The sequence below is a fragment of the Anser anser genome (genome assembly GCF_964211835.1).
Source record: "Anser anser genome assembly, chromosome: 1".
In the NCBI taxonomy this organism is placed as follows: Eukaryota; Metazoa; Chordata; class Aves; order Anseriformes; family Anatidae; genus Anser; species Anser anser.
Window position 1 is genome coordinate 176,404,474 of NC_139720.1, and position 27,801 is coordinate 176,432,274.

The 27,801-nt window shown below is 34.7% G+C and overlaps 1 protein-coding gene and 1 long non-coding RNA gene across 4 annotated transcripts in view; both read left to right on the forward strand.

The window, feature by feature from the left end:
- The window catches only part of DIAPH3 (diaphanous related formin 3), a 247,857-nt gene that overhangs the window by 131,529 nt on the left and 88,527 nt on the right, over positions 1-27,801 (forward strand). For all 3 annotated transcript variants that reach the window (XM_083849164.1, XM_083849166.1, XM_083849165.1), the window contains 3 exons: positions 4,257-4,496; positions 9,795-9,924; positions 21,266-21,390. In XM_083849164.1, the coding sequence (XP_083705290.1) occupies positions 4,257-4,496; positions 9,795-9,924; positions 21,266-21,390 (495 nt within the window). The remainder of the gene's footprint in view (positions 1-4,256; positions 4,497-9,794; positions 9,925-21,265; positions 21,391-27,801) is intronic.
- On the forward strand, positions 21,399-26,877 carry LOC310904450. The gene is made up of 2 exons (XR_014588353.1): positions 21,399-22,150; positions 23,501-26,877. It is a non-coding gene; the product is annotated as an uncharacterized lncRNA (long non-coding RNA).

Genomic DNA, 27,801 nt, shown 5'->3' on the forward strand with positions numbered 1-27,801 from the left:
TGCCCTCTATCAATGCAAGAATGGCTGAAAAGTCATCAACTCAACTGGTTGTTTGTACACATAACCACGTTGTAAATATGGAGATTTTCTGGTTTCTTGTAAGTAATTTTAAGCTGCTAAGTATTATTTATTTGGGAAAAAAGTGTCTCAAAGTTGAAGGAAGATGTGCTATTTCCACAAAGCCATAAAAAAAAAAAAAAACTCAACAAAAGTGCTGTTCCATTATGGTGTTAACTTTCCATACGCTGAAAAAATGTTTGGTCTATTCCAGAATGTTCTCTGTCTTCACAAAGATACCAGACATGTTGACTACCTTTTTCAAATTGAGCAGGGTGTTCTTTTTTCTTCCCTAAAAAGTTGATAATAGGCCTTTTTAAGGTCTCAGTTTTTCTTTCCTTGATATATTTTTCTGCTCTTTGAGTGCCTGAATCTAAAGTGTTAAAAATTCACCCTCCTTACCTGTGTGCTCTGTAGAGTTCACCAGTGCTACAGTGATGACAACTATATGTTTTCCATAGGGGATATCCTTCCATTTTATGTTTTAGTCATGCTGGCTGTACCTGGTATTTTACTTTTTGGATGGGAATGCTTTCAGATGCTCTGACAACTTCAGGACTGTTGATCCTTTAAGGAAATGATATTGTGAAACTGGAACCCTGGCAGTATTTTTCTCTACAAGCTTGGGTTAAGAACAAATCACGTTCAGTGATGAAAATGTAATGTCAGTGTAACTTCTGAGACATGTTCCTTTACTTGACATCAGCAAAGCAGACAGTGAAGGTACACGCTTACCAGATGGCACACTGTTGCAGGTGCCTTTTGAATTATGCTGTAATTGAGAGAAAAACCTCTCTTTGCTGTTGGATAAAGGACTCTGGGAGCTACTACCAGGTAGCTTAAATCAGCTGTCAATTCCCATTTGGGGTAATGCATAGTGATAATATTCTTGTGGACTATTACTTGAAAATTGAATAATTCATTACCCCTACAGTGAGTTCTCTTATGTGTTGTCCACTTGTCCTTTAACTTGCTACCTCAACATCCCTTTTTAGTTATTTTATTGTCTGACTTCAGTATTCTGCTATAGGTACATAAGTAGATTTAGGTACTATATGTTGAGTATAAAAAAAATTCAGGGCATGAATGTAAGCCTCTCAACATTACCAGAGTTAAATTTTTAGTATATTTTGTAATAAGGTGTATGGATTTCACTGTTTGAATACATCTGTAGACAACATTTCACAAAGAAAGCCGTAGACTGATAAAGGAACTCCCCATCTCCTCCCTTCCTAATTATTGACTTAGCAAACAGGTAAACAACTAGTACCAAAGATATGCATCGTACATGAAGTATGAATTTCAGAGTGTTAATAATAATGATAATAATAATAGCCGAATGGCACTCCTGTTGTGTTTCTGGTATATGCCTGTTTCTGTTCCTTTTTTTTTTTTGATTACGCATTTCTGCTTTCATCTTTAAGACATGTACAGAACTTGATCTATTAACCTCATTCTGATGAAAACTTTTCATCTTTCATGCATCTGTGTTTGTTCACATTTGTGCAACACATCTTTGTGATGTAAAGTATCTGATTATTTCAGTTTCAGGAACCTGCCTGTCTGAGAAGCCAAGAGTCAATAAATCATGCATCATCTGCTGTTCTCTAGTACCTTTAGTTTGGTACCATTTAAAATCATTGCACCTTCATTCTGTTAGTTCCAATGGTTTGCTATTAATGGTCATCTCTGTTGCATCCTGAGTAGGGAAAAATACTAAAATTCTGGATAATTTCAGTGTAGATTGGTGGCTTTCAAGTCTAGTCTCAAATTTCTCCTGTCTGATCTGAGAACAAAAGTTACAATTCAGAATGGTCTTCCTGATATGATAAGTAGCTTTGCACTTTTTTTGTACTAGTAAGCAAATTGTTTCAGATAAAGGAGTTAATACCAATTCTTCCTGATTGTCCTGGGAGAATAACTTTGTGACACTTACCTTCCAGTACCTTAACCTGATTTTAGGTATTTATTCCTAAATTATGTGTGAAGTTCTCAAAGTACTACATTCATTTTAGGTGGGTTTTAGGTATTTCCATTTCTATTTCATTCTGAAATTTCCAGTTTTAACTTCAAGTCCTGATATCCTTGCTTAATCATTGTTCAGTAATAAATTTACCACACTATTGGATGCTACTTAGTTGATGATAAGTACACAGTATCTGCCTACAGTTGATACTGAGCTAACATCCAGACTTTATACATTTTAGTCTTTTTACTTTAGCACCAGGCCAGAGATGGTCTGTAAACTAAAGCTCAGTAGTGGCTGGAGTATACTACGTGCTCTTGAAGGTGCTTTTCAGTTTAGTTTTATCTGAAAGATGTCCTGTGTATGTGCTTTGCTCTGTGACGTAAACAGAAGTGTGGATACTGGAAAAGATTCCTTATTTTACTTCAAAATTTCTTATCTGAACCAAAATGCAAATGTTTATGTTTACTTCAATAGAACCATGATCGCGTGGTTGCATTGCCAGGGAGGCATTGCAGGCATGGCTCTAGTAGTATAAAATACTAACTCTACCTGATTTTTTTGTATTACTGTCACAGAGAAACCAATAGAATGGGCTGTAAATTACATTCTCTTTTGCTTTTATGTCACATTCATTGGATTAGGCAGTCCTCAGTATCAGCTTAGGATAGCTCAGATTTGTGTTTGTTTTGACTCGACACTGAGATGGATAAAGAGTATAGCCATTATCCTTTTCACCGAGTCTGCTGTGGGATGATCAGCACCAAACAACTTGTGAATGTTGTACTGTCACAGCTATTTTCACATTGATAGACTATGTATGGGTTGAAAAATGTTCCATAAATCCTTAGATATTACTGTGGTTTGTAGGGGGATTTTTCCAATTTAAAGGCAAGCTTTTAAGGCCACTCTATATGAAACCTATTCCTTTGTAGAAGTGCCGGTGTTATTGCTTCTTTTGTTGCTTTGAGAAGTACTAATAGCTAGTAACCATAATATGTTTTTTATTCAGAAAACAAAACAGTACATAATGTACCAGTTTAGGATTTCAGGACTTGTCAAGGCATAACTGGCTTCAACTTTGCCTTGAGAAGGGAGTATGGAGAAGGTCTTACAGGATTCATTGAGTTGGTGGGAAAACGGGGATAGGAAAAAAGGGGGAAGATACTCTTGGAGGATCTTGAGACTAGTGTTTCTCATGTGGAAACAGAACCAAAGAGCAGGGAATCAAAACAAGATTTCTGCTGTGGAAGAAGGAAAAAGCAAGGAATAAATAATGCCTGGTAGTGAGAAAAGGGACATGGATGGAAAACAGAAAGCTTCTGGGATCATATGTGATTCCAAACCTAAAAAAAAAGTGTGAATATTTCTATGATAGATAGAGTTGGATGGATAAGTAGTACTCTGTAGGCTTGGGAGATGGAAGAAGTTAATTTACTGAATGCATTCCATGTTCCTTGATTTAAAGAAGTAATAAAATTTTCAGTCTTGTTTAGATGTAGGAACTAACGTGCATAGTATCTCTGGGGTGGGAATTCAGGGACCTAAGTCATATGGGAAGAGTGAAACTTCTGTTGAAAATCCCTGACCAGAAAAGCATAGAGAAAGTCAAGTCTTTTGCATATGATCTGCAGGAGTTACTGTTTTCCTAGGAGCATTCCTCTGCTTTACCTAATTAACTGTATAAGTTCCGGGGCTATAGTGGGGTATGAATACTGGCACATAATAATGCATGTTATATTAGTGTTTTATAGCTGAGATTTTTCAAAACTGTTATTTTTCTGCAAGTTTAGAGTAAGCTGTTATTGAAATCAGCTTTTAAATATTTGCACCAGAAAATGAGATTTGCCTTGTTTGGGTACATCCTGAGTTATACAGAATTTGTGAACTACTTTTATTACTTTGCAACTACTGGGTCATAAACTTGGATTAGTTTTATAGGATTTGGTATATGAGTTGACAGATGTGATATATGATGACACTTTATCGTTTATTGCTTACACATACTAGTTATTGGGAAAGGATGGGGGCAGTTCACATTAACCACAAGATGGGATTTCACTTGCTTACCCAAGTGTCTCTCATTCATTCGTTCATTTGCTATCAGTTATAGCAGATATATTGCTTCTTCAAGCCTGTCACACCAATAAATCATTTCAGATTGTATGCATTTGTACAGTGCCAAACTGTAGCATGAATTTTAAAGGAAATCTTCTATTTTCTTTTCAATCAGATGAGCAACGTGAAGAGACTACGGCCACGGCTCAGTGCTATTCTTTTTAAGCTCCAGTTTGAAGAGCAGGTGAACAACATCAAACCTGACATCATGGCTGTCAGTGCTGCCTGTGAAGAGATAAAAAAGAGTAAAAGCTTTAGCAAGCTGCTGGAACTAGTATTATTAATGGGAAACTACATGAATGCAGGTTCTCGGAATGCACAGACCTTTGGATATAATCTCAGCTCCCTATGTAAAGTGAGTTTTGAAATGTCCAGGTTGAGTATTGCATTCACTTCTTCATTTGTTTTTATTGCACTACTTAAATACCTTGTTTTGATGTTTTCCCTGCAGTTGATTCTTTGTTTTCTTTTTTTTTTTCTTCATAATTCTTAACATTAGTTGATGATTTGAACAATACAGAGTTTATCTGTGTACACTCATCTTGAGACTGGATTGCATTTAAACTTTTAGAAGATTCCATACTGAGGAAATAATAATCATAAAACAATAAATAAATAAGGTTATGGAAGGACCATATCAATGTGATCTTGATAGCATTGTAGTCTTACATGCCTGAACGCTTTTAAATCTGTCGTATATATATTTTTTTTTGATACAGTTATGTTTTCTTTTACATAATTTTTTCCTTATCTGATTTCCTTTTGTTGTTGCTCAGTTTCATCAGTCCCCTATGCTTCTTATGTAGAAGTTGAAAGAATAAATTTAACATATATGCAAGAAGACATCTGTACTTCCCTGAGTATTAATTTATAAACAATTCTAAGCCTAATTGCTTTCTACTTATTTTTTTTTCCCGTGTCCTCTATAAGGTCACTGCCAAATCTGCACAGAGAGTGTATGTAATAATTTTTATAAAAAATGAATTATTTGGATGCTAGTATGTACTTTTTATCTTCTCTCAGCTTCTTTGTCTTTCTACACGATGGAGAAAATGCAATACTTTTATGTTAACTAACACATTCTTTAATCAGCCTGACTCTGCCATGTTTCAGAATTCTTTCATTATGGTTCTTAAGTGTTCAGTGCAATACCAGTATCTTGAATATTCATAGAGAATAAGTTCTATTCCTTCCCTAGTCTAAACTAAACATTTAAGCATTCATCAACCACCTAGAGAAATACAGTGTAGATGAAATTATTGAGTTAAAGGTACAATTTGTTGAGAAATGTATTTAAAAGGCAGATACTAAAGGTTCTCTCTCCAATTAGGTGCATTTACTTCTTAGGTATGATCTTTATGAGAATCTATCCTAGGTCCAATTATATTCTCTGTATTTTTAATGCACAAAATAACTTAAAAAACAGAGAGAGAAATATACTTATGAAAACAGTATGAAGATAGTTGTTACAAGCACTTTGCAGATCAGGATTCAAAAATGATCTTGGAGAAATAATTTAAGATATGGAAGATGAAAATTGTGTTTGAACTACTCCACATAGGAAAGGGAACTGATGTGCACAGATAATGAAAGTAAGGAATGAATGGCTATACAGAATTCCAGAAAATGGGCTTTAGGTCCTGGCTTATCCTTACAGTACTCTAGTATAAAATGCATTTGACAAACTAACTTCATTAGATTTGCAAGCTTCTGGATTATTTAGCTTTACAGGAGGCTACAACATTCTGTAGGAGGGGAGAAAAATCTGTTTTAGCGGACCTTCTGTGTATTATAAAGAAGGCAATTGTCTACAACTTTCTTGATACAGATAAGGTTTTGATGAAGTCTTTACTGTATTACTGTAGAAAATATATAGACTGACTAGTAAGAATCTAGGGGATAGTAAGATGTAATACTTCTAAATGTATAAAAAAACAACATGTAGGTGTATTTAATTTAGAAAAGAAAGGAGAGTAACGTGAGGAGGACTCAAGTGACCTTTTGGTATTAATTTATCATAAAGAAGGCATTTGAACATTTGGTTTCTGTATAGTTAAGGTAGTGATGGAATAATTGGCTTTGCTGGTAGCAAAAGAAGCTTGGTTAAAGATTTAAGAAAGCTTTGTAGCTGCAAAGATGGTTAAGAAATTGATAGTGAACAAGATTGTGGGAAGCTTTAGAAATCCAGGTACACTAATGATTCTCAACGAGTCTCTACGAGGCCAAATTAAGAGCTGAAATAAATAATAATTTGATTACAGTATTTAGTTAACTAGTTGGGAACTGCATGTGGGTTTCTTAGAATCATGGAATAATTTAGGTTGGAAAGGACATCAGTAGGCATCTAACCTTCTGCTCAGAAAAAATACTCATTGCTAGTAATAGTCTATGGGTGAAGTAGATATAAAGCTTTAAGCTATTACAGGAAAAGGTAATTTCCTCCTCATGATCAGAATGCTTAATACAGCATAACTTTGTCATTGTATCATGTCATACGATTAGAAACGTCTGTTTGTGCCTTTCAGCACTTTGTTAATTATGTATAAGCATATATGATTGTATTCAATATGTTTCATTTATACAAGGAATCTACAAGTAAAAAAGTAAAGTTCAAATGACAAAGATTTCATATATGTTTGATTTGACATCACTTCAAATTGATAGTTTGTAAATGCCAGACCACGCTCCTTAAAAACTTCTTTAGGGTGTTGGGGGGTAGTGCCTCCTTAGTGGTAGTTGAAGATGAGTGTATTGACTTAGTAAAGAAAGACCAACTATTACAGGTTCTGATGGTGCAGGCAGAGCAGAGACGACGACCACCATAGAAATAATCTGTAGGATTTCAGATTTCTTCCACTGAATATAGTCAACGACTTGCTGTTTTGAAAGGTGACATTCCCAGAAAGAGAATCATTGTGAGTCTGCATTTACCTTCCAACCTCTTTCAGTGAAGTAATACTACCAGTCTCACCTGAGAATGCTATATTGTAGTATCATCCCAGACAAATCCTGAAATACTACAATACTACCAGCTATTCAGCTCATCAGCAAGAGTTTTCTTCCTTCATGATACATGGCGATATTCCAAAATACCAGCACATTTGATAGAGAATTCAAGATCCAATTTCTATCACAGTTTGTCTTGCTTGCTTCATTGTGCCTATTTAGTTAGCCTCACTGTTGAACAGCTGGGTTTTAGAGTTAACCCTGGACTATCCAGTCCAGTGTGTATCAGGGTACTAGTCACCAATTCCTAATTCACCTCATCCAATTGTGGCCTCATTTAGGAAGTCCGTGAGTGCCAAGCCTTCACTGGTTATGAAACTGTGTCTTAGATCACTTTGTCTGGAAATACAGAGGTAAAAGTATGTATGTGAAATTTTTTGCATTTTTCTGAACTATGTGTTGTGTCTTGGTTAACACATAATCTCCTCTGTTCTGAGAATAATAAACTGGTTCAACTGCAAAATATATATATATATATATTATTAAAACCTCAAAGAGGACCCCACCCAAACCTATACTCCTTGGCCCAAAAACTAGAAAGCTGCAAATTGCAGACTGCTTGGTAGACTGCACCGCAGTTTTCAGTAGGGGTTCACAGAACTTGAGAAATTTGCAGTCACTTCTGTCCTTCAAAGCTATTGGTTCCTGTAATATTTGTGGAATAGGTGATTTATCTGCTGTTCTTCATTCTCTTCTCCAGCTATGCATAGGGAGCTATATAAACTATCTACTTTGCAGAAGATAATCCCCTATCTTGCCTTCTCCCTATATCATGAATAATTATAATAGGTCTGCTGCATATTCTCAGAAGAGAGTTATAATATTGGTGTGCTAATAATAACTTATTAAATACTGATAAATTAAGAATAAATGCATGTTTATAGCACTGATTTATTTTTAAAACTAACTTTCGCTAATTACATGTATTTTAAACAGTGTCACATTGTAAAAATCTTTCCAACAGTTCAGATATTTATCACTGAGAATCCAGTACAGTAGAAGTAATTTATTTTATAACACTGCATACAGCAATGACCCTAGAATATTTGTTGTTGTTTTTTGTGTGTTCCATTTTCTGTTTATTTTGAAAATTCTGTCTCACATTTTTATTAATCTATTTGTCTGAAAGAAAAAATAAACATTATGGATGCATATATCTCATCAGATTTATTAAGGTAGTATCATTTTGATCTTTGAAAATAAAATGCTGACTTTTAACGGAAAAGTATGAAATGTCAACCTCAGTGATAAGCACCATCCAAAATTCTCCATTTTAATTTGGCAGTATGGGAAAAGCAAACAATATACTCTTATCTGGTTTTTACATCACATCAATCAAGTTCACTTTAAGTGATCTCTGAGTATATTGGGAAGCACAAGAAGTGTGGAAAAAATCTCTTTATAAGAAATTGACAGTCATGGGAAACCTGTGGTAATATAAACATTATGTATGTGTATGTATATTTAAATTGAGATCGATCTTGCTTTCAGTTCATTATTCAGATGTAATCCCCATATAGCTCTGTGTCTGGTTTTGAACTTTCTTTGGAAAGGAAGGTCATTTTTTCTTTCAGCCTTGTTGCTGTAGTTACTCTTATGCCACTATGCATTGCTGATAACTTTTGTTTTTCCTGGTAACTAAACTAAGGAACAATCTTGAAGTTGAAACAAACTAATGTGGGTTTTCTACATTTTCAGTGCTAGTTCTAGTACTGTGCTAAAGACTTTTCCCCCCCGATAGTCAGATGTACAAATATGTGTGTAATTGTGGCAACCATTTAATATGTGTGCATACTTCATATGTACCTAAGTACGTGTACTTCTTTCATTGAATAGCTCATGCAGGAATATTTTTTAAAAGTAACAAGCACTTTGATATGAGATGTCATTTTAAAATGACATACAATGTCATTTTCTGTTTCTAAAAATCTCTCTGTGGATTTGAAAGACTCAAGCAGAGATGGCTCCAACAGAAATGTATGACTGAATGTTTGCTTATTGTCAGTTAGTGTTTTTACACAAATACATGGAAGTTTTAAATGGGCAGACTTAAAATCATTTTGTATGTATAAATGATTCAGACAGAGAAGGTAGTGTTTAACAATTTTGGAAGTCAGAGGTTTTGAACAGTCAAGTCTGTGAACTCACTTACCCTGTTGAGAACAACTAGAACTTGGTGCAGGTTGAGATTGTAGTTTTCATGACATACATCATAACAGGCTAGGGTTAGCCTCATATATAAGAAATCATGTCATGGGGTGGGTACATGCATCATTTATTGTTAGAATTTTCTGATTTAGTTCTGAATTTTTTTGTTTGTTTGCACTTCTGTAAGTCTTTTCAGAGTTTCACAAGCATTGCTATGTTGCTTAAATGATTGTATTTTAAAGGATAAATGTTTACTGTTTCTCGTACAGAACTCAAATATTGCATATAGACAAAAAAATATTTAATATATTTTTTCCTAGGAATTTTTGGCAAGGATGGAAATAAAAAAATCCATTACTTAGGGTTTTCTTTGGGAGCTGTTCAAGTTCAACGGTTTGTTCTTACCTTCTTTGTATTCACCATTAGTAATATGTATTAATTATCAAAATATTGAGGCAATCTAATTCTCAGCATTTTATTTTATTTTTTTCCTGTCTAGCTGAAAGACACGAAGTCAGCAGATCAAAAAACAACATTGCTCCATTTTCTTGTAGAAGTGTGTGAAGAAAGCTATCAGGATGTTCTGAATTTTATTGAGGATTTTCAGCATTTAGATAAAGCTAGTAAAGGTTTGTATAACTAACTTGTAAAGGTTTGTATAAGTAATTTAAATTTTTGATTCTGAGTACATTGCAGTGTGCTTTTTTTAATGTGAGATAATGTTTGTTTTATGCTAACATTTTTTAAATGCACGTTAATAGTCTTCAAATCATAGATCAAAAATTTGAGCAGCTGCAAATGTTCTTTAACATAATATGTATCATTCAGTCCTCTCATTAACTACAGGATTTTCCATTACATTTCTTTTAACATATCTTTGAGACTTATTGTCCAAAACAGATTTCTTCTAAAAGTCCTTTTCTATTAAAAGATCTTAAATCATTTTCATCTTTCAGTCTTTTATATAGTATTACTACTGAGTGTCTTTTAGTTCAGAAACTCTGAAAGGCTATTATACCGTCATTCAATCTTTTTTCTATGAATCTGAACAAATTTGTCTTCCCTGTATGTATATTTCTCATGCAACAGTAGCGTTGGAAGTCTGTAAAATGACTTCCTTTTTTACTGCTTCATCATGCAGTGTAGAGTGTAGTGAATCTCAATATAAGCAGCAGCAGATTTTTTACATTTAATTTAGTAATTAAGAGATCCTTCTGCATATTATGTCACAGCCTAAGTAATTTAAAGTGACTAAGCATGGAGTTAGAAACTGACACCACCCCAGCACTGTCATACTTTTGCAGAAAGAAGATTGGATGGGCTGTCTCAGTTAATCATTTTCTAGTTCATGTCAGTTTAGAGAATATCACTGTTTATCTGTATTGCTCTCTACACTATTGCTCTTGTGCCTCATTCAGCCTTCCAGATATAGACTGCAGCTTTCCAAAAACTGTTCCTGATAGAAAGAACTCAAGATAGTGGTCACTCACACTGAGTTTGCTTTCTGTTATCATGGTTCCTAAAGTTTCCAATTATGGTTAGTGGATTATAACCACTTAGAAGTTCAAGTATGTTTAAATATCTGTCAAACGCTTCAAGTCCCTCATCTAACTGTTTGTACTGAAAATAGGAGTTCCTTCTTTATATATACTTATTATGTTATGTGGTATTTTCATAGAACCTGCTGTCAACTGGCAACTGATTTTTCCTTAATCATATATTATTGGCTTTATTGTGCTTGAATTTATTACATCAGCCAGAATAAGTAAAATGTTCCATATTACTAGCCATTATTTCAGTGTAGACAACCATCCTCTATGAAGCTCCTGATAGTCTTTTGTAAAGCTTCTGAGATATAAACACTGACCATTCAAAGTCCAGTCAGTAAAATCACCAGTTAGTCCAGGTTTTCTGTTCTTTTTTAGCTATCTGGCATTGATTTGATGAATCTTTGATCTCACTCAGTATGTTGTAGGATGAAAATCAATGACCTTATTTTCAAGTTTATACATTGAGTTTACTTCAGTGTATTATATGAGACATATTTTGCATTTCAGTTTCACTGTATGACAGTCTTGCTATATACCAGTTTCCCTACCTGGAAAATTCCATTCTGTCTTGAAGACTCCTTCAGCACTGCCTTTTTGGAAAATCCAGCAGATCCCCATACAGTTCATGTATTTTTAAAACCTTTTAGTGCTTTTGCAGAAGTATATTTTTATGAAGCAATTTGATTTAATATGCACTTAGTTTTGTACAGTAAATTTTTAATGAAGTTCTTATTTCTTTTTGAGCTTACCAACAGGTCAGTTCAAAAAAAAAAATCTATGAATCTTTGGTTATGATCAGCTGTGTCTGACTTAATGGACACACCTGGTTTGATGTAACCTATGGACAGGCTGATGAAGACTAATAAGTTGGCCAAGAATAATGGTAAATGATTCACGTTGTGGCTTCTACAGTGAGCTGGAAAACACAGCAGATGTTACAAAGAGTCATTATGGCTGCTAGGGAGAGCAATAGAGGAGAAGTCACTAAAATCATTTACCTTCATGATCATTTAGCCAAATACACTTTTTTACAGAAGAAATTTTTGTTATATTAGAGTAGAATTTGAATATAGAGGGCTTAGAGCTACTCTTCCATGCCAGGAAACAGTAGTTGGTACTTAACAAGAATAATCCTTCCTGGGTTATATATTGTGGATGCAGTTCAGACTTCCAGTAAGTTTGAAGAACTGCTGGATCCAAAGGTTACATTTAAGGGTTATAGGTTGCTGATAGTGCTGAGGGAAAGAAGCCAGCCTGGCTTTTATTCTGTCATCTGCTAGGACTTACATGTTTACATATATGCTGCTTTGTTAGTGAAACTTGTTGGGTGAAGAAATGCATCATGATTTGCTGGGCTTAGTTCATATAATGTTCAGATTTTTTTTTTGTGAACCATATTGTTCATATTTTCTTTCAGTGTTGTTTTCTAAATCTTGTTCTCTGCTATTTGTCCTAGCAAAGGTTAGGGTCTTGTAGAGGTGATGGAATGCCATTCTCTTCATGGTTTTACTGAAGTTTTTCTGCTCTGGAGTAATTTTTAAAACTGATATAACCAAGAATAAATTAGTGAAATTTCATAAGAATATTTTTCTCATATATTTTTCTTTGTTGCAAGCTTTTTTTTTTTGTGAGCTGTTTTTATTTCCTATCTGCATATTTATTTCCATAAATACAATGATTTCACATTTTATATACGGGCTAAAGCTATTATTTGCAAGTGTCCTTTAAATTATAAATAAAAGTTTTCTGTTAATGTTAGTCAAATGGCACTTGCACCTTAATTTTAAGTTGAACACGGTGTATAAAAATGGAATTATACTATGCATGTTGGTTCTTTATTGTTTTTAGGTTTGATCTTCAGTTTCTCCCACCATCATGTTGTTGTTGACAGTCTTCTACAAATTTCTCCCTTTTAGAATTCTTTCATGACACAACTGTCTTTTTATCAGCCAGCCCATTTGTAGCTTGCCTTATATCTTTTCTTATTTCATAGTAGCTCATTCTTAGAACTTCTTTGTCAAGTTATTTCTGATGTGAACATTAGAACATTAAAATGTTTAGCAGTTTGGTTTTTTATCCTTTTTACAAGATACATTCTTGCTCATTTCATTTCATTAAATAGTGTCTAGTAAGTGTTGTACATTAAACTCTTCAATGCAAGTTAACGTAACTTGCAAGACTTTAAAAGCAGTGATGTCTGTTAGTTGTGAAGCCAACATGTAGTTTATAGTACTCTATAAATGACAAAACATTCAAAATATGTAAATTAATTACTCCTTTAGAAAAAAAAAATGTATTTTTTTAAATATAATTTTGACAGGGAAGCAGCAAGGAACATTTTACCTATGCAATTGTAGTTTACTTCAGGGTATTTAATTTGCCCTTTTTTTCCCATTACATGCTAAAGTTATAGTTTTTACTTTTGTAATACTAGAAGTAGGCTTAATTCACTGCTACAGTACATGAATTAAAGATACCTTTTTGCTTTGAAGTATAACAAATCCTGTTTTTAAGTACTTTTAGATCAGCAGGAGGAACTTTCATTGTAGCTAATGAGCTTACTGATATGACAGTTTTTGAAGATTCATAGAATTAAAGCTGTCTCTTCTTTCAAACGTAATGACTTTCCTACTTTTCTATTAGTATTCCAGATGAGAAATATTTTGTAATTTAGTGCACTTCACTAATTTCTTATTTTATGGTATTCTAAGGATTTATATTGCATTTATTCAGGCTGTTGTTTTATTTGATTGACTATAATTTACTCAGGCCTTACAGGTAACCATATATAGAGTCTTCCTTTGACATTGTAGTAACTGTATAAAACTGCAGATTTTCCTTCCTCTGAAAGTCATCACTCATTGTTACTTCATAAGTAATTTAGCCGTTTTCTCATTTTTGAGACTTCATTCACTTTTTTCATAGATAGACTTTTTTTTTTAAACAGGAATCGAGTTGTAATTTTGATATATTTTGGAAGAAAAAGTCGAATAGTAATAAATTGCAAGTGTTGCTGTTAGTTAGCTTTCCAGGTGAGAATTGTAAACGTTCAGTTAAATGTTACTCGATGTTCACTGAAAGAAGGAAGAGAAAAATAAATCTTTGGAAAGTACTGGTAAACACATAAGCATTGAATTTGAATGAAGAAGACGAAGAATTTGTCTTATCAATTTTGGGGGTTAGATACTTAACATGTTTGCTGCTTGAACTATCTTTTGTTGATACACGTACATTTAATACGTACACTCGTGTTAATGCATACATTTTAATTTTTTTTAGATTTACCATTATCACATAGTTATTTTTGATATTAGAAGTATTTTAATAGCATCTTTTCTGTAATGTCTTTTTTTGTGCGTTAATGCCAGTAAGCAGCTAAGCACCACTTGATCACATAGCCACTCAGTTGTTCCCCACCAGTGGGATGGGCAAGACAATCTGGAGAGTAAAAGGGAGAGAACTCATAGGCTAAGATGAGGACAGTTTACTAGGGAGAACAAAAACTGTGCACACAAATAAAGCAATACAAGGAATTCATTCGCTACTTCCCATCAGCAGGCAATTGTTCAGCTATGCCTATGAAAGCAGAGCATCATACGTAACAGTTAGTTGGGAAGACAAATGCTGTAACTCCAAATGTCTCCCCTCCTGCTTCTTTCCCCCCAGCTTTTATTGCTGAGCACAACGTTGTATGGTATGGAACGGTCAGTTGGGCTCAGCTAGCCTGATTGTGTCCCCTCCCAGTTTCTTGCCTATCCCCAGCATACTCACTGGTGGGGCAAAGGCACAGGTTGCCCAGAGATGTAGATTCTTCCTCCACAGAGATCTTGAAAGCTGTCTGGACATGGTCCTGGGTAACCTGCTGTAGGTGTCCCTGCTGGAGCAGAAGATTGGACCAGATGACCTCCAGAGGTCCTTTCCAACCTCAACCAATTCTTGATTCTGTGAATCACTGTTTTTGTCTAGTATTTGCTATTTCTCTTTTTCTGATCCCCATCTATGGCACAAAAAGACCAAGTCTGAGAGTGAAGTTTAATCTAGATTCATTAAAATGCACAACACTCCCACCTCCAACATTTAAAAACATTAGGACAGCTCAAGAGAGCAATATTAATATATATGCTAACCACAATTTATATGTCAAAAAGAACATTTTTCTTATTACAGAATTTTGAAAAGTTTATGGCAAATTTCTTAGTATGAAAAAAAAAATCTTTCTATTATGCATTGCTTGGGCTTTTTCTTATTTTCTTATTTTAAGTAGCACATTCACAGGGTAACCAGGATTACTGTTTGTTGGATGGCTTTTTTGTATGTTCAGAAAACAGTACAAACTTCATGAGTTACTCCGTACTCCATTACACTCAATCAGTACCAAAATCAACAGATGATTCCTGTTTTGCAGGTTGCACAATTATGTAAGTTCTCATAGCAGACTCAGATGTGAAATAGTCATCCATTCAGAGCTTTATTTGAACAATATTTATAACTAATATGCTAAACACCTTAATTTTTATTTTATTTTGAGAGAGAATGCCCTTTTTAAATGCAAGGTTTATTTTCCAGTTTATTTACAGTTACATTTGGGATGTTCCTCTGCATTAAATGGTAGTTTTCAAGAATGATGGCCATGCAAAATAACTGGAAGACTTGTTACCAAGCAGAGGTCTGTTTTTTTTCCATGTCCGTCATCTGAAATTTATTTTTAATGGCTTTTCTGGAAAAAAAAAAAGAGACTCAAGAGTAAAAAGAGTATTAGGCAGTAGTGAGATTTAGACAAATAGAGTATTATTTATGTACTGGAATGAAAAGGGTAGATATCTGCTAGAAGACAAATTAAAAACAAGTAAGTTATGCAGAAATCGTTTGCAAGAGGAGCATTAAAATGGCAGAAAGGGCAATGTTATAGAAAAGAATTGGATATGAATAAATTGTGAAGATGTTTAGATTCTTCAAGACAAGAAAGTTTAATTTTAATGAGCAGGGAGGTGTTGCAAATGCATCTGTATGTGTGTGTGTCTCTCTACTTGTACAGCTATTTTAAGATTAGAGATTGTGGTGTTGGGATTGTTTAGAAGACTGATAAATGTGGTCAGGTTAAAACTTCAAAACTTTACTGGACTGATATTCATTAACATTTCATGCTAATGGTTCATTCTTAATTGTTATAAATCAATATTACTGCATGTTGAAAGCAGTTATTAACAGTCATATCCCAAATTAGCTGTGAATATATACACCCTGCAGTCAGCACAGTACTTCATGGTCTTTGTTCCCAAGGGGTGAAGTGATGAGGGTCAAAAGCTCTTCAGTGAAGGAAAACCCAACTGATGCATGTGTCATCTTTCTCTCCCTCCTCCAAATTATCCACATGTGTACTGCACAACACAAGGATATTATTTTCCTGTGCTGTGGCAGGTGTCATATCTTGCTGCTTGGTCATTTTTTCCCCTTGGTTAGCAGCTGCTTCTTTCTTTCAACAGCAGTCCAATGATAGACAATTCACTGATGGTCAATTATTCATCACTTGGGGGAATCAGTTTTCAACTTTTGCCCATATTTTCATGTTTTGAGCTTAAACTGTGCATCATAAAAATAGACACGGTACCAAGCTTCTTTTTGCACAGAAAGTTCTCAAGACAACAGACCAGGGCTCTTGTGCAGTTAGTATAGGGTTCAGCTAGTATAAGGTCTGAGGTCTATTCCTAGAGATAATAGTACCATTGTTACTAGGAACCTGGGTACAAAAACGTCTATACATTGTTTACCAGTTATGCTACATTACTGTGCTTATATTTGAATTCAAAACAGGAGAAAATTAATTAAATCCTGCTTAGAGAGCTTTTGCTTTCATGTGTGCAGCTGCAGGCTGCTGTGCCTACAGAAGGGAAAGTCCTCAGGCTTGAGAGGCAATGCCATTATCAGAGCTTTGGGAAAAAAATCAACAAGAATAATGTATAGCACCTATTTAAAAAAAGTCAAGAAAACAAGAAAATGTCTGTAGAAGGCAAGAGAAGAGGTCATCTTGGGAACAATAAAGCATGCGTGCTGTATTTTTAGTCTTCGTCTGTGACCTTGAGTGAATATATCCAACTACATTTTATTGCGGTTAATGGATAGCTGAGACTATAGCTGAGCCTCTTCTACTAACTATAGCTGGTGTTTACAGAAACAGAAAGCCTCTCTGTTTACATACTATTTCGGTGTTAGTGCTTTAGACCATTTGACAATGAAGGTTTTCTTGTTTGCTTTGTTTTGCTTTTTTTTTAGGCTATATTTTGTCATTCGATGGTACTAAACAAATACTCCTTTAATAGTGTATTGACAATTTTAGAGAATCACTCAGTAGGCTTTGTCCACTATCCAGTATCCGTGAAGTTCAAACAGGAAAAGCAATAGTATATTGTCAGAATCCTTTTTTTCATGGTATAGTTTTTTACATCTGGCCAGAGATCAGCATGTCACTGTCACTCTCTCCACTTCAGAATGTAGTAGCCAGAATAGCACAAAAAAGGCTAAACAGCCATAGGCGAGAGGATGATTCTATCGGTATGGGGATGGTGACCAAGAAAACTGTCATAGAGGTTGGGCAGCATGTGGGATTTCTAAAATACCAGCTGAAATATCTGTTGCAAAAAGTAACTGAAGGTTTGCGGCAATATAAATGAAAGAGAACACAAGTAGTACTGCTTTGCTTTAAAGAGTTATTTCTAGGATTAGAGATGAAAGGGGTGTTGTCACAAAGCTAGAAGAAATATTGCTTTAGTTTTAAGCAAGAATAATGATCTGGAGGTGGGGGAGAGGAGAGGGTTTCCATAGAAATTTGTTTAAAGAAAATAAGAGTTCCATATACTCGTGTTGTAAATACCATTTTCCATTTCTGCATTCTGAGATAACTGAAATATGGAACTAAAAGTTCAATAAGTACGATTTTTACCAAGTTTTACTGTGGCTACAATAGTGTTGTATGATTACAGAACATCTAAGAAACTGAGCAGAAAGGATTGATTTTAGGCAATTACACATCTCTTTATCTGACCTTAATGATATGAAAGTTTTTGGAGGAAAGAATAATCAAATATGCGGAGGTTAATCAGAATGACATAAAATGAAAATGAATAGAAAAAGTAGTAGACTAATTTGCTAGCTTTGAGTATTATTATATTATTATTTTTTTTGGACACATGAAATCTATCTTGACTTCAGAAAATCACTTGATATAATGGAAAATGGAAAATTGTTCATTAGAATAAAAAGTGAAAGAAATGTACAGTGCTGTCTAAAAGGAACATGGCAACAAAATAAAATTGTGGTATCGAAGCAACAAACATATCTGACATACAGTTAGGCAGTATTGTCAGTGGAGAAAAAGATTAGATTGTCATTACTGAATAGTCCTGAGGATGTAGAGTAAAAGAAATGAAAGTCGATAGTATGAAGTACAAGATCATGCATCTTGATGCTGTAATAAGAGCTCTGGTCAAGAAAAAAGGATATTTTACCTGAAGATAATCAGATAAGGTATTTCCAGTAGGAACAGTACTGCAAACATTAAAAGGGCTGGTGAGCCTGAAATGTTATGTAGAGAGGTTTTAACACAGATGCAGGTACAGAGGCTTCTGGAATAGTCATGGCATTAGAAAACCTGAATCAAGAGAGGAAACATGAAGAACAAAGTTGTTTAGTTGTTTCAACCCTGAAAAGCAGAAAGTGAGGAAGTCTAATTACTGTCTTTAATTTTTTTGACAAGGATAGGAGAGTTCAGAGGGTATAAATGAGATATTCTTCAGGCACGCATGCATTGTATTTCATCAAGCAACTTTCTTTTGTGGGCTCACTAACATTCAAAACCCTCATCTTTCACTTAGTTTCCAAACTTATTATATCAGTTGTTCACTTCAGATTTGCTTGGGTTTATATATGAATCCTCTCAGGATTAGGGGTAAAAGTTTGTTCTCCCCCACCCTCCCTTTCCTCTTGTACCATTCTTCTCTGTCACTTCAGATTTTATGCCATATTTTCTAGAAGGGCATGGGTGAATGTCGGTAAGTATTTCATGGGATCTTTTTCAAGAGCTGATTAGATTTATAGTTTTGATTTTTCAACTATTTTCAGTCAATTTAAAGTTGCAATAATTCCAAACTAATACCGATATGTTGCAAGCTAGCCTCTATGTTAGACTATCAACAGAAGTATAGTCTTAAAGGAAAATAAATCTAGAAGATTCACATTGCTGAAATGAAAGGAAAGCTGAATGTTTATACTCAGGAACAACTTAAAATCGTGACAGAGAGAAAAAGAACAACCAGCTACAGAATGAGGCAGAGATGTAAAGATCCTTGATCAAATACATAACTGTTCAAGGTCAAAAGAACTAAAGGAACCAAAATAAAAAATGGCTTTGCTGAAAGCAAGAATTTGAAAATCTCAGTGCTTTGTCACTGAGTTATAATACAGCCTGTTAATCAGCTCTAGGCACTGAGATCTTTTATCTGGCGAAAAGAAAGTGACTCTTTCTCAGCTGCTACCTGCATTTTTTTTAAACCTGTGTATTTGCTGGGTCTTATCATTCTCATATTATGTATGTTATCTTAATTTTCTGCTGTGAACTCATTTTAAAGCAAGACAAGCTATGTTTTGAAGAACTATCATATTAACTATCTGATTTTGATAGTTAATATTAAGCACAAGGTATATATTCTGTGTTTCTTAGGAGCTTTCTAAGTAAATTAGTGTCTTAAAATTATGTGTGCCCACCCTCAAAGGCTTCTTTTGACAGCAAAAATATGACTTTATATTAAAAACAGGTTGGTTTCTGAAACCTGTGAAGACCGAAACACATCTGTAGTCAGCATTGTCATCTAATTTTAGCTCTGTTTCTGAAACAGTTTCTTAACTAGCTAAATGACCTATCTGGTGATGATTAGGGTTTGCCAGTCACTGAGTGAAAATCTGTCATGTCTGACATACGATTGGAAAGCAGTGAGTTAGAGTAAACAGAGGATTCTTTAAATTATGATTATAAACTGAATTGAGTTATAAATTATAATGTGAACATACATTTATATTCCCTTATTCTTTTTAAGAATGATTGTATAGAAATGGCTTTTTTTAGGCTGCATTAGCATTTTCACAGGTTATACTTTATACATTTATACTTTATACATATACTTTATACATTTTATACTTGTGTTAACCTTTCTGTTATGAATGGAATTGTAGTTGCTATGCAACATTTTAATCTAGTCATATGGGCACCCTTGTCAGACTTTTCTGAAAGAAAGATGTGTTCAGTGAGTGTATCTCATTTTCTATCACATAATGCTACTCAGGATGAAATCATGGATCCATTGCAGATCTTACTGCCTTCATAGGGCCAAAAGCTTTATCCAGGGTTTTTGTAGATGACGGTAACTTTATGTTTATAGGTACAGTATATTGTGAACGGAATAAATGATGAAAAAAAGTAAGGTGTGCCATTAGACTAAAATTCAAAGTATGTTCTTCTCTAAATATTTTTTCAATGGAACATATTGAAGTGTTAATTTTACTTCATAAACAGACAGGAAATAAGTTTTAACTGACTTAAGTACTATAAGTCCAGGCTGGAATACATGCTAACAGGAGTTACCCTGATCTTACCTTTATGGTCTTGATATTTTGAACAACTATTTACAGATCAAGTGTTCAACTTCCATGCATTCCTTCAAGTGTTTGGAAGTTGAATTTCTCTTTTTCTGATAAAGAAAGTTTACAGTTTTTCTGCATCCTGCTATAAATCCCTCATGTTTCCTCTCTGCTCTTTTCATTCTCCTAAGCGCTATGTTGCTCTGGCTCACCTCAGTGTCTGCACTTCCCTCTACCTTGAAAAGCACTTTGGCTCTGGTAGATTCCGTTGTGTTTCTTATTAGGTATTGTGCTATCAAACTAAGGAGTTGAGTTTTAGGTTTCATACACAGGTGTTTAATGGCCCCATTTTCTCTGTTTTTTCAGGGTCTTATTTTCTTCATGATCTACCATACAAATGTTGGTATTTTTTCTGTTTTAACAGAATGAGATTTAGGAAAGCTTTGTGGTACTTGGAGTCGTTTCAAAACTTTCCCTCTAGTTGTTAATCAGAAGAGACAGACTGGCATATGTATATCTCAGGTTATTTAAAACAGACTGTTAGTTGCAGTGCTATATCTTAAGCATAAGAATAAAACAAAATTCAGCATTTAAACAGCATTCATCTAATCAGAATAAGGCAACTGCGTAAGTGAGGAGAACTGAGCATTGGAGAGTGTCTTGTAATTTGGTCAGTGTGCTTTTATTTCAGAATTTAAAATGTATGCTGATTTGGATAAGGTTTTAACTTGCATATTTTACAAACAATGTTTCTCATTTAAGGTGTTAACAGAGTTAATGTACTGTATTTTAGTCTCAGCAGAAAACCTGGAGAAGAGCCTGAAGCATATGGAGAGGCAACTCCAACAGCTTGAGAAGGATTTGCAGACTTTTCCAGTTGCTGAAGATAAGCATGATAAGTTTGTAGCAAAAATGTCTATATCCTTTGGAGTATTCCTTTAAAAAAAAGCACACACAGAAGTAGTTTAACTGCACTCCTTTAAACTTTAAATGTCTTTGTCTAGCTTTTATCTAGTCTGTAGCATTTATTTCTGAAAAAAAAAAATAACTCTTTTCTCTCAAAAACTAAATACATGAACAGCCTAATTAAAGTACTCATCTGTAATGAATAGAATGAGGGGAAAAATGCTGTCAGGTCTTATTCTGTGTATAAGTGTCTTAGTGAAAAGTAGTTAAAATAGGACTGTTAAGCACTTGACTTTAATTGATTTTTCTCATAAGAATATATTAGAGAAGGATGTACATCACCTTGAGTTTGTTTGTTTGGCAGTGTATGCATTACCATTGAGAATGATTTTGTACATGCAACCATGAAAACAAAATTTCTCGTATTGCTGAAATGAGATTCATAGCTTATGAAAACAGGTTTCTGGTCTTATTTTTGTCAAAATTCCTCTTCTTACTATTTATTCCAAAACCCTATGGCCAACTTAACTGCCTGTTTCTCTCATAAGAAACCTTGTGACAGGAAGGTCATTCTATGAGAAAATTGTTCTTTAACTTAAACCTCCCTTCTAGGCGTTGGCCATATATGCTTGGCACAAAGAACATGCTGGAAGCAAAAATATTGGCAGACATAGAAAGACAAGTTCAAATTTCCTTAGTAGGCATAGTTAGGTCATTACCTAACTGGAAGACTACTTTGCTATGTATAAAGACAGGAGGACTCGGGAGACAGGTACTCGTTGCTCTTGATTAATCTAATACTCTTAAAAGGCGGCAAGAGACCCTGAGGCCAAGTGGATATACTGGCTTTTGTCATTGCTGTATTAGGACCAATTCCCTCTTTAGTAGACTAGCTGCAACCAAAGTGTATACAACTTGGCTTTAGGCCTTCTCTGGACTCTCTGAGGTATCGGTAACCTTTCAATGTTATTACTAATTTTTTGTAAGGTCACGTATTTTGTTGCTGAAATAGTTCTGTTTTTTGTTGTTGCTGTCAGTGCCTTTCTTTTCCAGCTCAACGTTGTTTTGAGAGATTTGCTGCAACCCACCAGCATGGTGTCTCTATAGGGTGAAACGTAAGTTTTGTATCTGAAGAAGCCAATAGCGTAGAGGAGAACTTGGAGAGTGGTTTTGAAAGGCAAGAAGTAAAGTATTACTAGGAGGTTAGAGGAAAACATATCCATGACAACATTCTCAGAAACAAAGCTAGTCTGTCTGTGCTTGGTTAAGAAAATGATGTGTGGTCTATGAAGTTTATTAAGAAACTAAATATGTGAAAAAGGCAGACTCCTCTTAATCTAAAAACATTATGATTCTGGCATTTAAAATACCCTATAACCTTTTACATTTTTAAGCTGAGGACTAGGGTTTGAAGTAAGAGATAAATTAATATACAGCTGTCTTTAGAGATGTGGTTATAATCATAGAGCCATAGAATCATTTAGGTTGGAAAAGATAAAGTCCAACCATCAACCTAATACTACCAAGTCCATCACTAAATCATGTCCCAAAGTGCTACATCCACACATCTCTTAAATACCGCCAGGAATGGTGACTCCATCGTCTCCCTGGGCAGCCTTGTTCAAATTTCTAGCCACCCTTTCTTTGAAGAAATTCTTCCTAATATTCAATCTGAACCAACTCCATACCTATAAAACAGGTATGAAAGAAGGTAACAAAATTCACTTGGGAATGAGTGAAGGATAGCCTGAAGAAATTAGTTTCCTTCTTAAGAAGGAAAGCACAGAAAAGTAAGTTGAGAAATAAATCTGTGCTACTATTGAACATCTGAAAAAAAGTGATTAAGTAGGATGCCTTATTTCCCTTTGTGTTACTGACATATTGGGAATTTCTGAAACCTCATGGCAGAAAGTTAGTGGAATAGTGTGATAGAAGGTTATAAATTGCATTTGAGACAGAATAGGTCACAGTTGTAAAGCAGTAGTGCAAGAAGTTAAAATACAATAGCTAAAGAGGGAAATGGGTGGACCGTTGTCAATAAATAGCGTAACTTTTCTCTGAGTTAAAATTCCATCCCTGTATATGGAGAATATTAAAGCACTTAACTGATTTCTTCAAAAAGGTTAGTGATCATCTTAAGAAATGAAGAGGAGGATCGTTGTGCTTTCCTTTTCAAGCATCTCAGAAACAGTACTGCTACTGAAGACGTAGCTTATTGATGTGTGCCAAGAAGATAAGCTGTAACCAAAAAGTTAAATTAGTTGTTTGCAAGAGTTGCCCTTCGGGAGAACTTTGGTTGACCCAGCTGTGCAATGTTTTATATGAAGTGATGATCTCAAATGAAGGAGTCAGCAGAAGTATTTTTTAAAATAAAATAAAGAGCAATAAATCCCCAGGACTAACCGTTGGTCACAGAATACTTTTAAAGATTTTAAAGTGAACTCAAATATGTACCTATTGAACTACATATTCTTACATGAACTAAGTTAGCCTGTTGGGACTGTTAGCTTTGGGACTACAAGCCCTAGACGCCAGAGGAACTGGAGCTGAGAAGATGAACGTCATTTTTTTAGAAGGGCTGCAAGGAGGATCTGAGCTTTGGAGCAGTAAGTTTGGCTTCTGTACCAAGAAAACTGGTGAAGACCAAATAAAACCAGAACCAACGTATAGCAAGACAGAACACATAAATATATATATGGGAGATACAGTATGATGGGGGAGGTTCAGTGTGGGCTTTGTAAAGGGAAGAACCATTCCTTGCAGATCCCTTACAGAATGCAGATAAGGGTGAGACATACAGTAGAGCATCGCTGAATTCTCATTCATCTTTCAACAAGGTGTGTTAACAAAGACTTCCAAGGAAACAAAGTTCTCAGGGGAAAAGTGGAATGATTATTTATTCTGGACTAATGTCTAGTTTAAAAAATATAATTGAAAAACTCGTGCCAAAAGGCAGATGTTGGTAGATACTGACAAAAGGGCAAGTTAACCTCAGTGACTATGGTGTAATGTATCTGTAAGAAAGGTTCTTGTAAACAACTGTAGTTAGAAACAAGGAGAAAACATAAGTTGCTGTAAAAATCAGAAAAATCTTGAGTGCTTCCTTCACCCTATGTCAGAAAGTATATTGTACACCTATTGATGCAGTAGAGAATACTGACAACAACCAGCAGCAGGCAAAAGGTTCTGTATGATGAATGTTTAAAAAGGTCAGGACTCTGAAACTGGAAAGCAAAAAAATTAGGAGAATATAGTAAAAAAAAAAAAAAAAACTTGTAATTTTGTATGCCATGGAAGAGGAAAGCTAGGAACATATTCATTAATTATTATAAATATTTATAAATAACCAATGTAAAATACTGTCCAGAAGGGTAGAACATACTAACAGAAGTGTTTTCTCAGCAAATGATTAAACTGTAGCATTTACTTTCAGGATGTTGTAGACAATGATAATATAAATGAATTTCATATAAGGCTTAGATAGTTAACTAAAGACAGTATGTCTGGAGCTCTAAAACACAGTAGTCCAGAGGTAGATTTAGCTCAGAAAATCACTAACCTGGAGACTGTTAGAAGCTAAATACTACATCAGTTTAATTACCATGCTATACTTACCCTATTTTCTTCTTGTTTTCCCTAATCATTGGGTATTGATTGCTGTCAGAAACAGGTGAGATGAATATTTTGTCTTACTCAGAATAAATCAGTACAAGTAAAACCAGCCATAATATATATTTCGTTATATTACACTATTCAAACAGTATTTTGAACAGAAAATGTTATGAACAGGAATAGTTTGCCCTCACCTACTACCTCTCCTAGTAGAAAGGCAGTAATTTCAGAACAGTAAAGTTTCATATGGTTTCTAGTAATGTCTGTGAACACACTAATTAAAGAAGCTCACTTTTGGAAAAACAGGAGCTTCAATAAATTACGAAGCAAAAAAGGTTTGATGTAAAGGTTAGATAATCCTGCACAGCATGATGAAGCCTGGACCTGTCTTTACTTTTATTCCTATGACAAGGAAAGCTGAATGATGGTGAAGTCTTGAAAGGCATGCAGCTCATAAAAAGAAATCAGCAGGAAATCTGAAAAAGGAAGGATGGTACTTTGTTGGAAATAATTTTTCATCCTGAGTACAATTAGGCTCCATGGACAAGCAGGCTATTACATCTTGTCACTAAATATCACAACCCAAAGGCCCCTAATGAACTGATTAGCATTCTTGTTTCTTTAGGAAGTCAGATAGATGCACAGTTGATGCACTTTTATTGACCAAGTCTATAATTATGAATGTTTCTCTTATACATTAAATTGTGCTAGTTTGTCAGTCATCTTATGTATACTAGCTGAAAAGAAGTGATAGTCATTATTGCAGTTCATTTGTTTGCTTTAATTAGGACAGTCAAAGGATATTGAAATTATATTGATTTAGACTATTAAATCCATTCAATGTAATGTTCAATAAAAATCACAGTGAACAAAATACACTTGGATGTTCAAAGTGAAAATGTAGTGCCTTTATGGAGAGTACTTAAATTACATATTGAAAGCTTAATTAAGTAGTTTAGTCTACATCTTCTATATCAGTCCAGCTCACATCTCATGATTTTCTAAATAGCAGCTGAGAAACTTGACAAGTTGTAGCCTACCACTGAGTGTATTTGTGATAGCAATTTTCACAAAAGTTTATGGAACTAATACCTGAGAGATAATAAGTTGGTTGATGCCCTTCATCTGGGAATACAGTCCTTTCTTTCTGATCAGTTCCCTGTTCCTCTTTCCTGTTGCGTATGCTAATTCATTAAGGGAAGAAGTAGTACTTAGCCAAATCAGAGCCTGATTCAAGTGAGGTAGAAGAAACCCATTTCAACTGCAAAGCAGAAACTTCACACTGCCTGTAAACTGCTGCTTATCCAATCAGCCACATAGTTTGAACTGTGCAGTGTCAACAAACCAAAACCTGTAAGATATCCTAGCATCCTAGGGGCTCTGAAAGATTACAGGATCTGGTTAGGTGAAGAAGGATAGCATGTTACTCTTTGGGATGTTGACTGTGTGGACAGGTAATGAGAGAGAGGGTTTTGGCAAACAATTTAAATTTAACTTAAAGTGTATAATTCCTTTATATATATATGTCTTTAATATCTGGTCTGGACTTCAGTCCAGCTAACACTGGTTTTGTTCGTAAATACGTGGGATATACACACTGACACAAATATATGTCAATTTGTTTTAGTATTATGTTTAGTATAGAGATAAAAAGGATTGAGTAAGTCAAGAAAAAGGTATTATTTGACAAATACTCTTCAGAAGGTACTAATTTAAAAATCTAAACATTTGTATTTGCGGTAGAATGGATGCAGGACTTTGAGACTTTTCAGGATGTCCTGAATTAAGAGACATCCTGTCAGTAACCCGACTTGTTCTATGAGTTTAGTGTTGGATGAATTTTACAGTTCATTGAAGGTAAGAATTGTCCTTTTTTTAACTACCTTTCACAAAAGCCTGGAGACAAGAGAGCTCAAGGAGGATATTACCTATGTATATAAATATCTGATGGGAAGAAGTCAAGATGACAGAGGCAGAATATTTTCAGTGGTGTCCAGTGAGAGAACAAGAAGCAATGGACATAAAACAAAATTCAGGAAGTTTTTTTTAAACAGAAGTGGGAGGAAAATTTTACTGTAAGGGTGATTGAACACTGGGACTCGTTGTCCAGAGAAGTTGTAGAGTCTGTACCCTTGGACATACTCAGAGCCTGCTTGGACAAGATCTTAAGCAGCCTGTTCTAATTCATCCCGCTTTTTGAGCGGAAGAGGTTGGACTAGATGATATCCAGAGGTATCTTCCAGCCTCAACCATTCTGTCCTGTAAAGAGCTTTTCATGCATTTCTTGAACTATTATATTCAGATAAGGAATTCTACTGTTGAACCTTGCTATTCGTATTAATTGAAGTCTCTGTGCCATGTATTGTTCAGATAATTGCAGCTATTTTCCCAAGAACTTCATGTGGAAAATTCTAACTGGAACCCTGCAAAATTCACACCCTTCGGCCTTTAAAAAAGTTGAAATTCTGGTTGAAGTGACCTCAAAGTCTACTTACACCAACCTTTGAAAAGTTTACTTTGTTTTTATAGAGACTATTGCTGGCCTGGGTAGTGGCAGTCTCAGTTCCATTCTGAAATTCTGATAAAATATATGCAGCATCTATGTACCTGTTAATCTTTTGTTCTTACGCCGAATCATATTCCTTTTTGGATTTTCTACACCTAATGCATAGGTTAGTTTGTGAAAAAATGACATGTAGCAAATATGGGGTCTTATGAGGAAATGTTTGGCATGCTTAACATCATTCATTATCTGCTGTAGAATAACAGCTGCTTTTACGTGTCTTGATACCATACACTATATTAGTATTT